Source organism: Podarcis muralis, chromosome 7, assembly GCF_964188315.1.
Source record: "Podarcis muralis chromosome 7, rPodMur119.hap1.1, whole genome shotgun sequence".
NCBI classification, from domain to species: Eukaryota; Metazoa; Chordata; class Lepidosauria; order Squamata; family Lacertidae; genus Podarcis; species Podarcis muralis.
In genome coordinates, this window is record NC_135661.1 from 18,859,689 (window position 1) to 18,873,583 (window position 13,895).

Genomic DNA, 13,895 nt, shown 5'->3' on the forward strand with positions numbered 1-13,895 from the left:
GCGGTTAAAAAAGCCCAAGAGACATGACTGCACTCTCAAAATATATTAGTGTACCCCAAGATGTTTGGGTATCATTTGCAGGTTCTTGTATATGCTGAAAAAAACTCAATTTTTTTGTACGAAGAAATTTAAGTCACAACTGCAAAAAGTAGGTTTGGAAACCAGAAAAATGTTGCTGAAATCTCAGGATTTTTAAGGATCCACCTTCACTAAATGGTATCACTTCATGGAGGAAAGACAGCAGTAGTTTAATGTGAGACAAACATGTGTAACTCTGTGTACATGTTGCAGAACATAGGTAGTTTCCTACATGGAGGAAAATTAGGTAGATAACACACATTGTATGGTGCTTTAAATAGGTATTGTCTTGCCTCCTATCAAGATCTGCTATGAGTTTTTGCCATGGGTTTTGTAGACTTCAATTAAGCATTATATCATTATCTAACAGGTTTTGTCTGTGAAGGCGAATACTCTAGTTCTGGTGATGGGGGCATTTATTCTGAGCCCAACTCCGCTCTGGTTCCAATTTACTTTCTGTTGTGGAAAACGTTACTGGCAACTAAACGTACAAAGACTTGTGCAAGGTAGCCAAATGTTTAAGAGCTGAGACGCACATCTGAATGTGCACCCTACTGAGTGTTCCAGCAGACAATTGCCCTGGGATTGCACAGATAAAAGGGCAGCTTGCTCTGGCCCCATTCATTAGCTAGTAGGGCTATCAGCCTCAAGGACTACTAGGAGGTCAGGTCCCTTTGCCTCCTATCGTGGCAAGATGGAGACCTACCTGGTCACATTCATATGCCAGAGGAGCAGCTGCAGCAGCAAGCTTATATTTTCATCTCCCTGCTAAAGAGAACCCTGTAACTAAGAACTAGCACCCAAGTTTGCTTCTTTCCTACTCTCTCCCTGTCTTTTCTCCTTTTGTGTCATGCCTTTTATATGTAAACCTGAGGGCAAAGACAATCTTATTACTGGATTGATGTAAGACATTGTGGGAGCCTTTTACTGCTGAAAGGCAAGACAAAGATGCATTAAATAAATGAATAAATAATAGTGCAAAGGAGGATATCCACATCCGAACACACATTTTAACATGCATCCGATTCACACCTACAGATCCTCAGAGCAAGAATATACGAAACACTGAGGAGTTTCCATGGATATTTCAAAACATGGGATGGGAAAGCTGGATAATGCAGGCCTGTTCTTGTCATTAACATAATCCATTATATGAGTCTCTCTATAATGAATAAAATATTTTACTCTGGTATAAATTCATCTTATCCGTATTCACACAAGCAAGTATCCCCCTTTTCAGCCTGTTTGCCAAAATGGCAGACAGCATTTTAAAACCCTTGATTCAAAAGTGCAAAAAACTTGTTAAACACATCTTTCCAAGGGTATATTACCAAACCTCCAATATATACTTTAATTTAAAGAGGTCCCTAAATTTCCCTTGTCTTGTCTTTCAATATTCCAACAATGGAGCATATGACTCCAGGAATTCTTTCCTGTTTGATAATTTCCTCCACTTTTTTAAACCCTGCCCCCCATCACTTGTAATGTGTGAACAGGACCATTTAGGATCCCTCTGTCCCCCAAGGAAAATTCTTGTTCAATCAATGGTCTCAAAATTCTGAAAACTTTTTAAAGTCCAGATTCACAACCTGATATTTTTATGGGGGAAAAAAATACCTCTCTGCGCTGACAAGACATCTTGCTTACTAACGGGGATTTATTTTTTCTTTCTGCTCAAGGAGTCACAGAAGCCAACAAGCTGGCTTACTTTCTTTTTCAAATGCTTTTGAATTATAAAAAAGAAACATTTTCAGCTAAAAATATTCCTCCTCCTACAAGCAAACCTGCATCTCTTTGGCCCTCTGCTTGCTGCATTCTAGAACATGCACATTCATGGACGTAACAAAACCTCTGCAGGTGCAAAGCCAAAATTAAAGATGTGCCCTATCTATGGAGCCTAATCCATCCTCATACCTGAAGATTTTTCAAGTGCCATTCCAAAGCATCCTTTTTTAGATAACATTTTAAGAACTTGATAGTTTTAGACACATAGACATTGTGCAAAATTAAGTTCTATAAATTTCCATGTCAGCATTATGTCGTTTTCCCTGGGATTTCCCAAGACAAACATCTGGGAAAGTGGCATTTAAATTACCACAGGATGGATTCTTTGCTTCAAAAACCACTTTTGTTTACAATGTAAAGGATCTTGCCTCAGCACATGTTAACAAATACTTTCAACTTTGACTTTTGTTACAACTGCATGTAACTGCAGGCACCTTTTGAGCTATTAAGTGGGACATTCTATACCCAACTTGACTTCATATGCTTTATAAAGCTTTGCATTTATGTACAAAGATGTCATTTAGTTTTTGCATTTTCTTATTCTAATTGCTCCTTTTATTCCAGGGACAAATATATAATGCACAGAGCCTCTTAAATCTATATTGCAAAAACCTGGAACCAATTTAAAGTAGCAGGAAAGTCCTGAAAGCACAGGCAAGAAACAAACTCCAAAAGCATTCAAAGGATCTTTAATCTAGAAAGAATGAATTCCCAATGGGTTCTGATTTTAAGCTTCCAAACCCTAAGCAGAGTGAAAGCTATGGCTGGATAGTTTCTTATGTGGGTTAGCAAGGACGCTAATAAGATCCTGTCAGAAATAACCGACTATACAGGAGGCAAATACATACATATCTATTTTACATGAATGAATGAATTACTGTATTATTAATCCTGGAGAAACTCCCTTGAAGTGAGCATGGCTTGCACAAGAGCATAGATTCAAGTAAGGTAAGGCAAGATCCTTTTCTAAAGAGCTTAACATCTCATATCAAAGCAGGACTACAAGTCAACCTCAATGGAAAGGACTGGGAGATTACCAATTAAAATAATTTAGTAAGGGTTACATAATATGGCAAAGGATATGGGAGTGGAGTTTATTCCCATAGTTTAAGAGAATATATGTTTATGATATTAGTGAAAGGCCTTTTATATTATGAGGGACTCAGAATAGCTCAAAGCACCTGAATAAAATAAAAACATAGGCCCAAGATATTTAAGGCACAGCTGCAAACACCTGATCTTTTAAAACTAATGAACTGCACATCTGTATAGCCTTCATACATGAAAAAAGTACACAGCCCCACTGAAGCTTTGTGCTGGAGCCAAACTTACCATATGCCTTTTGCAGGTCAGTGGGACAAGAATGTGACAGCGTTTATGGACCAACAATTTGCAGTTGATACACTTGTAGCCTTGCCTTCCGAGACCCCATATCCTTTCACTGCACTGGCCACAGTATGCTCTCTAGGAGGGAGGGAAAAAGTATGAATCATCTTTCAGATACACTCACTTAGAGACATCTTCCAGATTAAAAAAAAAAAGGGGGGGGGGTTAAAGCATTTTGCACACTGAAAAATTGCTCACAAGTGCAATTTGACAACTTTCTATAGGACTAATAATAGGTGCTCTCATACGTAACTTTCACTAGCTGAAAAGTTAGGGAGCAGATTATTTGTTCAGCAGGAGCAGCAGAGGGAGAGGTGGGAAGCCAGGCCACTCCACTCCACTGGCTCTCCTGAGACACCCTTTGGCTCCTTTTCTCGCTGAATTGTTTCCGTCCCAGATGGTCCTCTTTAAGAACCTTGTAACTTTAAGAAATGATACTCAAGCTTGCTTTTCTGCTACTCTCCCAATCGATCCATCCCTTTTGTCACATGTTTTCTAGACTTTAGGCCTGAGGGCAGAGATGGTCTTGTTTTTTCTTGAGCTGTGAGTTCCTCTAGGAGCCTTTTTGGCTGAAGAGCAGAATAAACATACTGAAAACAAATAAATCTAGCTCAATACTCTGGCAGCAGCTCTCCAGGGTCACAGGCAGAGCTCCCTCTTTCTTGCATTCTACATTTTAACAGGGATTGAACCTGGGACCTTCTACATACAAAAAGCAGAAACTCTACCACTAAGCTATGGCCGTTCCTTGGATGATAGCAAACATAAGCTTGTGCTGTCAGGTACTTTCTATGGGACAAAACAGATACACTAAACACCTCACTGAAAATGCTTCTCTTCTGGGGTTAATATTACTTTTGTCAAAGTAAAAACAAACACCTGGCTTGTGCAAAGCTCTCAGGTACAACTATGGAGCTCCGTATATCCAAGCTACTGGCCTGATTTCAGTGACCCACACTTAATACACATGGAAGATTCAAACCAGTCCCCACCAAATGTAATAATAATAATAATAATAAATTTTACATCCTTCAGTGCCCTAATTCATAGTGTACATGCAAAACCTTTCACAAATCTACCACCATTACAGCAAGAGGCACTCTGCTGTTATGCCTTCATACAAACACTTCCTTTTTCTTTCATGACGCAAAGGCAAAAGATCAGAATGGGTATTCCATTAGCAAAAGAACAATAAGATAACAATGACTGTGCAGTGATTTCAAAAGATGAGGAGCACAACCTGCTATCACGAAGGGATGAGTAGTTCATTCTAAGCATTCAGAGATGCATTAGATGAAGCTGTAGCATTCAAGAGCCTATTTGCTTGAAATTTTTTTTCAGGTCAGTGGAACAAGTGAATAGCACCCCATTCTTGGGTTTGCAAGATGCTCAATGAAAATTTATGCCTCAGCAGAACTATATTGATAAACTTAAAAATGTGTGTATTGGCCTTTTAAGGCTTTTAAGGCTCGATTCTCTTCCGCTCAATATTTTTTAGCTGTATCATCTTGGTTTAATTTGTCTGATTAAAGAAGAACTAATACTTCATAAACAAATCACACATAGATGTTACATACACTTGAGCAGCACTGTGAGAAAACAGAGAAAACCCTAACAGAAAGCTGAAGTGGAAGGTTATCAGCCACAGCTGAGGCTCAAAAAAGTGTTATCTTCCTGCACATCAAATGCTATCCAATTCCCAATAGTACTTCAGGAATCAAAGAAATATGATCTGTGCCGAGTTCCTCAAATTAAGAGGGGCATTTTATTAAGGCAAGATATATCAAAAGGGGAAGTATTTGACTTGTGAAATTAGACAGCATCTCTAAAGAATCTTCCAAATTTGTTAGAAGACTTGGGAATGAGAATAATCCAGTTTACTTTGCTGCCTCTGCCCCAGAAGTGGAAGGACAGTTGCCAAAGAAAAGCCATCTTGTGCAGGCTATATCTAAACAATAAGCATTCCTAAAAGGAACTTGGGGAGAGGTTTTATTTCTAAATGTTTCTTAGTAATAATGATAGGGTTATCCTTCCTTTAAAAAGAGCAGCAGTAGGATTTTCTATCAAAAGTGTTCCAATAACTCCTGCTCTAAGTGTTTCACTTGGAGCCTAATTTTTTTTTTGGGGGGGGGGGGGAGAATCAAGCCAAGGAGCCTAATTTTTTTTTCTTTGCAAAAAATAAAACAGGATTTCCAATAAACATTTTACTGGCAGGCAAATCAATATTTCAGTCAATATGAACCAATGTTATAATTCACCTGCAAAAGGCATTTAAACAAGGTGGGGAAAGCTTATCAACTTCCATTTTCTTCCAATCATATTCTGGAAACAAGTTAATCTAAACATGCAGAAAGAAATATAACCACAGAACAGCTGTCATAAGCCTGCTTCAGTATGGCTGCATTTGTAACCTTCAATTTCCGGTAAGCCTCAGTTGCTCCATCCAAAAAAATTAGAAAGTGTGAACTAGTCCTACTTCTTAAAAAATACACAGGGGCCCAACAAGTGGTCTTAGAAAACCAGACATTGCAGCATTACAGAAGCTTAGCAGGTTTAGCCCTGGCTGGCAATAGAGATGGGAGACCACTGAAAGCCTCATATAAGAGTAAGATGTATTTGCATAATAAATTCATTTTTATAACTTAAAGGAAACACATACAACTATCATTCACATTCAGTCTGATCACTAACCTCTTCCCTTCCCCCAAAACAAACATTCAAGTTGAGAGCAAAGCACCACAGTGTAGTCAAACTCTGCTATAGGGATAGGGAAGATCTATGGAGGATAACTCCACAACACCAACTATTTTTTATGTTGTGCCAACACATTACCTTGTTTAAAATACTCCAAATATTCCCAACTACAAAACTTGTTTCTACAAAATCTAAAATGCTCTTAAAAAACAAAACAAAACCCTCATCATTAGATCTGACATTGCTCTCCCTAGAAGGGAATTAATTCAAACTGAAAGTCACTACTTAATCTTGCACCATAACTCAACACAGTAGCCACTGAACCCAACCTGACTTTGCTTGCAAAGTCACACTTATAAATCTAACTCCATTTTCAGCTTAAAAAAACTGTACATCAGACCTGTTGGCTGTGTACACCTTGAACAGGCTTAGCATTAAGAATTTGGATTTGTAAGCCCACCCATATCTGGTTCTCAAATAATAGGGGAGGATATGTGGGCATTTAGCAAAATCTATAACCACCATCCTGACTCCTCCTAATTTTAGCCAAAATATATTTCCTGCTGTTCTCGAACAGTAGCTAAAAAAATAAAAGGAGCAAGGACCCCTCTAGCTCTTCTGTAATTAAAACACTCACCCATCACTCCCCTTCACAATGTGATTGGCTTATAAAAAGAGAGTACATAGGATGACCCAGTAACAGCACTCCTGAGTGGAAATGGCCAAGAGTGTGATACAACAACTGAGAAATGAGACGTGCTCCAGCAAAATGTTTTCTAAAATGGAACAGTGGATTGTCAAGAATTTCAGCTTTGCAAAGGGGGGGGGGTGTCACTCTGTGTGGGTAGAAAGGTTCACAATAAACTAAATTTCATTATTTTACAACTTCCTGGGATGAGAATAAAGACCAGCTGACACTTATAGCAGAAAGGAAAATTATATATAATAGGGGGCATTTAAAAAACGTAACTAAGCTACCTAATATCAAAAGCGTATTACTATTTGCCGCTTTGCACTGAAGAATAAACCCTAATTTTCAGGCCACAGTGACAATCATGGGAACAGAAGCCCCTGACTGAGTAGCCCTGAAAGCAGTTCTGTGCCTTGTTAGACGTTACTATGGCCCAATTCACACATTCAACTTACCATGTGGGCGGCCGCTTGAAATGGAGCTGTGTGGGAGCAACTCTGTAGCATGCCATGTGTGTGAAAGCAGCTCCCCATGCAGTTCGGGTGATTTCATCCGCACCACTGCAAACTGAAATTGCCCACGCTTTATGGGAAGACGTTTCACACAAATAGCTTGCCACAAGGAGATGCATCCACATGGTTCTATTTCAAGCAGCGTAAACACACTCTCACTCTCTCTCTCTCTCTTTCTCTCTCTCTCTCTCTCTCTCTATATCAGTGTTTCCCAACCACTGTTCCACGGCACACTAGTGTGCCGCGAGATGTTGCCTGGTGTGCCGCGGGAAAAATTAAAAAATTGAAAGATTTTTTTTTTTTAAAGTCAAATTTTCGATTGGGGCGCCGTCACTAGATGGCCCCTGGGGTTCCCTCCCTCCATCCCGCTCTGCGCCTCCCTCCTCCTCCTCCTCCTCCGGGGAGGCCCTTCCTGGCTCTCGGCCAAGGCTTGGCGGCTGCCACTCACTCACTCGCTCGACCACCCGTCCCTCCATCCCTGCACCCGGCCTCTCCCCCTCCGTCCCCGGCGCGAGGGCTGCCGGGATCCGTAGTCCCCTCGCCCTTGGGCTCCGCGCCCGCGCGGGGTGCGCAAACTACGTTTCCCAGCGTGGCCTGGCGGGCCGGGCGTTTTGTTTGAAGCACTCTTCTCCCGGCCATGGAATGAGCGCGGCGGCGGCGGCCGGGCGGGCAGGGGCTCTTCCGCGCAGACCCCGCGCAGCCTGCCTGCGCCCCCGCGGAGATCGGGCGGCAGGATGGAGGCCGGGGATCCCCGCGGAGGCGGAGCGGCGGAGGCTGCCCCCCAGGTAGGGCTGCGTCGGGGGGGGGGGTTATTTTTGCAATGCTGCATCCGCGCCGGAGGGGATGCATCGGACCGCGGGGAGACCCCTTGGCGGGCGTGCAAGGCAATGCATGCGTGCAGGCATTGCATGGAGTGCAGTGCAATGCAATGGCAACGTGGCGCCCTGCATGCATGCATGCAACTTCCACCGGCGCTCCGGACTTGGCAGGTGAGGGGGGTCCCCAGTGGGCGGCAGAGAGAGCCGGGAGGGCGAAGGGGAGCCGGGGGGGAGCAGCGCTGCTCCCCGAGCCGAGCCCGGGGGGAAACTTCGGCGTCGTTGCGCCGGGTGTTGGAAGCGGAGGCTGGCGGGGGCCCCTCACCTGCAAAACCTGGTCGCCTCTCATATATTTCGTGCATTGCATTCATCGCCCGCTTTCTCCTCCAAGGAGCTCCCGGGGGCGCGCGTGGTTCTCCCCGTGTTATCCTCGCAACAACAGCCCTGCGAGGTGGGTCAGGCGAGTGGCCCAAGGGAGCACCCAGGGATTGTCCTGGCCAGGTGGGGTGATTTGAACCCTGCTCTCTGCCCGGTCTTCGTCCTCATTTAGCCCCCACATGTGCATGACTGTGCATGACTGAGGTTTTCCCCCCTCGTCTTGGCTATGGTGTGAGTCTGTGCTGTTAATTAATGGGGTTCTGCCTTCGGAGAAGATGAGCCAGCCCTCAAGGAGGTGATTATGTAATTTGCTAGCAATTCATGTCCCTCCCAGCGTGACACTGCGCGCTGACGTCACGGGGCTGTAATGGTGGTGTGCCTCGAGATTTTTTTCATGAAACAAGTGTGCCTTTGCCCAAAAAAGGTTGGGAAACACTGATATATATATATATATATATATATATAGTTTATGAAAGTTTCTTGCCTGCCCATTTCTTATTAAATGGTACTGCGACAAGAGGAGGGCCTACAGTCTACACAGTAGAATTCACTGCATCTATGCTGGAGAAGAGACACTTGTTTTTTCCACTTGCTGGACTCCTGCTTAAAGTGTTCACACAAGAAGTCACCCCGAGGAAACTCTAGACCTAACAAAATTTTGTGGAATATAAAATGACTAGAAGAGGATTGCATTCACAGATGCAGGCTTCCTAACCTCTTCCCCCATACAGGGGGTATACAGTATGACTATTGGCAAAACTGATAAGGACTGATGTGGGTTGGCACCTGGAGGGTCAAGGTTCTTCATCCTTATCCTGTATCTTGATCTTAAACATGTGTACAGGCTAAATCTTTCTGCAATGTAGCTGTAATACCATGTTTTGTGCTGCTACTTTAGTTTAACAATTATCTGATAGCATAGCATATTGTGTAATTTAACCATTAACTGCACCTGTTTTGGTATATTTACTGTAAGGAATAAAGAACATAAAAAGCTATGCATCTGCTTGGGATAAAAGCATCTTTCTTTTACATTCTTGCGGTACATTTGGTCAATTCTGAGAAAGGCCCAAGTCTGAACATTACCCAAATGAGTGAGACCTGCTATTTGTTTTATATTGTGCAATATATGGCACACAGAGTATTAAGCAGAAGTTTTGGCTTTCAGCATGAAATGCACACTTTTACTTGAAGCAGACTCTTTAATATACCTCAAGCTTTATTTTGTGTGTGCAGAAGAGGCAGAATTCCCACATGAATGTAGTAGTATGAGAAAATGTATTGGTTAGAATAAAATCAGGGTAGCGTCCAATGTTAGTCCTACTCAGAAAAGAGCCACTGAAGTTAATGGTCATGGCTAACAGTTCCATTAATTTCAGCGAGTCTACTCTGAGTATGACATATTTGGATACAACCCTATACCATTTTATTTCTAAGCAAACTTTCAATTAAAAATGCTCATATCTGGGATATGAGTACTCATACTCATAGGTCTGGGATCCAAATGGCTACCAATATTTGGCATGCATATGGTGGGCTTCTTGACTTTGCTTCTTTTAAACAGTGGACTCTATCCCTACCATATCACAATCTGCTTTTGAAAGCCCCTTTGCTTTCAAAGAAGCCCAAGCCCTTGTATACTGTATGTTCCTCCCTCTTTTTTCATAACACTCCCCCCCATATCATAAAAAGTAACAAATGTTTTAAAACATCTTTCTACTAGAAAAGAAACTTATTCTAAGGTAAGGACAGAACTGAAATGGATGTACAGAAGGTACTCACAAAGCAGAAGTGTGTGTGTGTGTCTGAAAATTCATAATAGTAGAGTCTTTTACATGACTATTTAGCCTTTACATGACTATTTTTAACTAGGCCTCCATTTAGCATCAGAGAACACTGGTACTATTCACAAGCTTTTAAAACTTTGCATACCATTCAGGTTGAGCTTGGTGCTTTATGTGCTTCATAAAAAACTGTTGACCCCAAAATTCTGGTTTAATTGTCCCCTAAAACCTCTTAATCTTCAAATGAGAGTGCATTGGCATATGACAGCCCCACATTAATCTGTGTATCATATCACTCAGATATTAAGACCATAATCAGGAAAGATTTTGCTCACCGCTTATTAGGGGTTCATGTATACATACATATGTAGATAAGTGTGTGTGTGTGTGTGTGTGTGCGCGTGTAGCCATTAAAGAACTCTCCGCCTTTCCCACAAGGCAGCAACAGTCAGACAATCCTTATAATTAACCTAAAATCCAACACACCCCTGCTCATACATTTTCCACAAAACTTCAGAAGACTGTATTATGTAGAGAATACATGCTGCAGCATAATGGGCTGGGTTAAGGAAGGAGGGGTCTCTGGATTCCTTTGCTTTTATAGATGAAGTCAGACCCGTAACACGGCTGTGTCTTTAGTACATGCAGTAGAGTTTGCAGCTCAGTAGATAAAAATATTTGTGGTTTCGTTAATTAGGTCATATCCATTTAGCTCCTCTGCATTTTAAGAGAATTCTAAGCATCTTAACGCTAATCTACACACAATAGGAAAAAGGAAGCGGTGAAAGACAATAAATAGGCTTAGGGGGAGTATTCACGATGCAGACTGGCTGGAAAGGCAGCATGAAAAATATTTATTTGGACACAGACACACACAAAAGGCAAGTTTTCAAACGCATAGAGGAGAAATTAATCCTACATTACTGTCCCCACAATGAATTCAAAGACCTTTTATTCAGTAATATTGCATAAACTGAATTGAGATGAACCAAATCTCTGCCTATTCTTCCCCAGTATAGGAAGCTTCCAGTAGGAAAGGATAATAATTCACAGCACCTCACACAGATATACAATACACACACACCACTCCCGAGGCTTTTTTTTTTTTTAAGCAACAGTACTCACTCTGTTAAAGCGTTTGGCTTGGAACAGATGCCCATTCACTCTGTACAGCTTCCTCCATCTTCTGGCTCCACGTCGGTAGATTGATTCTAAGAAGGAAATTAAAAAGGTGTAAAGCAGGAGCATAGTAATACCACACGCACTCTACATTGAGCAAGTTGCGCCTTAATCTTGCTTTCCTGAACATCCACGCACAGCTAAATATTGCTGGTAACACAATCTGCTGTCAAAAAGCATCTGGAGGAGATGCTTCCCCCGACCCAGCCTCTCCCATTCCTCCATCCCCCCCTCTTGCTGTTTCCCCTCACATGATTATAATCTTGTTACAGTTCTGTGACTGCTTGCTGCTTCAAGCTCAGGTGAGATGGAGAGAGATAACTGGGTTAAAGAAACAGCATTCCTTGCTAACCCTCATCATGGCAGTCTTGCTGTACCAGCTTTTCATGAAAACATCAAGGATACAAGTTAGCTTAAAAGGATAGTGCAAGAAGTACACCAAACCATACAAATCTTTGCACAGTTATGATTCCCATTTTCCCCGTGCTAGAAGATGATGTCACTATTTGATCTTCCTCTTTAAAAAAAAATAAAGAGGGAACAATTCAAGTGTTTTCTCAGTTGTACAGTAATTTTAAAAATACAGAACCAGGACAAAGGAACCTTAGGGACATGAGGACCACTCAGAGAGATACCGTGGCAAGTTAGATTTTTGCATCACCTGCGCTTTCCAGGATGAAATTGGATTGATAGTCATAACTCATCTTCACAACAATTGTGATGCAAGTCACTATTACTGGCATTTTATAGAGAGGGAACAGAGTCTGACAGGTAAGGATTTGCCCAAGGCCACTGAGATCAGAGTCCAGAACACGCTACCCAGTGGACTATATATTGCCTTTCACACAGGATTACGAGCAGACATGAGGAACATGATGTGGCTCCTTAAGGGGTGATATAAACAGAGTATATAAATGTCTAGCTTCACAATTACCACCCCAGAGGTAAGGTGGAGTAGAGGCGATGGCAGCTGTAAGAGCAGGACTCGCTAGCAGTCCACACTGGACGAAAGATGTACTGCTCTACTCATACCCCACAAACAGCAGTCTATAATAACTAGTTACAATTTCCCAAAAGGAAGCAGAGGAGAAGAGGTCAGGTGTACAAAGCTGTTGCTAGTGACTTGGCTAGGTAGCAGGATGTGGCAAAAGTAAAACTCATGAGTCACACTCCTTACTTTTAAACTTAAAAGTTGCTCCTGGAAAAGCCATGTTGTTGGGAGCTACAGTAGGAATTGAATTGTGCCCTAAGACAGACACAATTACATCTTATTTAATAATTTTCAGGTTACAAATTTTAAGAAGTCCGCTCAATGCTTTCCTTAAAAAAAAAGTGTACATACGAGTTCTTGGACTTTCTCAGAGAACACTGAATATTATTTCATCTATTTACGAGGGCGGTCTTCAAATATCCTGACATAATAAACCACAACCTCTGAGATGAGATTTGCGCTGACAGAACTTATTTGGGATCACAGCCACTCTAGCCAAACTGATATGATGAGACAATCTGAAGAATTTAGCACTTTAAAAAAAAGTGTTTTCTGCTTTACTTTGCTTTCAAAATATGCACTAAAGCTATTTTCACCACTAATGAAAGATCTATAGCTTTCCTAAGGCAGAAACTGTTTTCTGAACAAGTTTACTTAGACTTGGTTGTGTAGCAGTTTTAGTTAGGTTATGGCTAATTCAGAACCAATTCCCACTCCCTGAAGAATGAAAAGTAAAAAGTAGAGATAAAAACTAGATTTAAAAGAGATAACAGAATGAGCAACTGCGTACCACAGAAAGTGCCATGTTCATGTTTTAGAAACGTGTCCTACAGTACTAATACATGTCAAGATTTGAAGAACTACTTTTATATGGAATTTTTGGATTTTTCCTTGAACAGGACCCCTTCAACTATGTAATCTCACAATAAGAGTTTGAGTCTGTTCCATTTTAAGAACAGTTTTTCATGGTGCATAAGAGTTGCCATTTGAAATACAATAGACCAAAGCAGCATCTTGGGTCTTTTGGGTCCTCGTTAAGAATGTTAATGTAGGCGGCTGAAACAAGGTACTGTCTTTGAAAAGTAGCACTCATCATGCTCTGCTTTCTCTGAAGGGGTGGAAAAAAGGATTTATTTTAAATAAACACAGCCCTTCAGTCTACAAAACTCCTAAGGTAGCTAACAGATTAACTAAAAAGCAAAGATCATCAATACATTCAATGAGTAAAAACAGATCAGCAGCAAAGACATTACTACCCAGAAAACCAATGGATGAAATTTTCCTTTCTTTTAACTTGAAACCATTGCTCCTAGCCTCTGGAGCTGGAGAAAACAAGCTTGCTCCATCTTCCATGTGACAGCTCTTTAGATATTTGAAGACTATCATTTCTCCTCTCAGTCTTCATTTTTCCGGGCTAAACATACCCAACTCCAATCTGTTAAGGAGTTGTTTGAGTTGTTTAAAAAGACATTGAACAACAATGGGTCCAGGACAGAACTCTGTGGCATAATGATGAGGAACCATTAGTTAGCACTCTTTGGGTCTGGCTACAAATCCGCCTAACAGTTACCTTGTCCAGCCCACATTTTACCAGCTTCTCCA

The 13,895-nt window shown here is 41.5% G+C and overlaps 1 protein-coding gene across 5 annotated transcripts in view; it reads right to left on the reverse strand.

The window, feature by feature from the left end:
* PRKCZ (protein kinase C zeta) overlaps positions 1-13,895 on the reverse strand; it is a 93,105-nt gene that overhangs the window by 26,024 nt on the left and 53,186 nt on the right. For all 5 annotated transcript variants that reach the window (XR_003707936.2, XM_028740927.2, XM_028740929.2 and 2 more), the window contains 2 exons: positions 11,249-11,334; positions 3,196-3,327 (listed from right to left, as the gene is read on the reverse strand). Coding sequence is in view for 4 of the 5 variants with exons in the window: in XM_028740927.2 (XP_028596760.2) it covers positions 3,196-3,327; positions 11,249-11,334 (218 nt within the window). In the remaining variant the exon portion in view is untranslated. The remainder of the gene's footprint in view (positions 1-3,195; positions 3,328-11,248; positions 11,335-13,895) is intronic.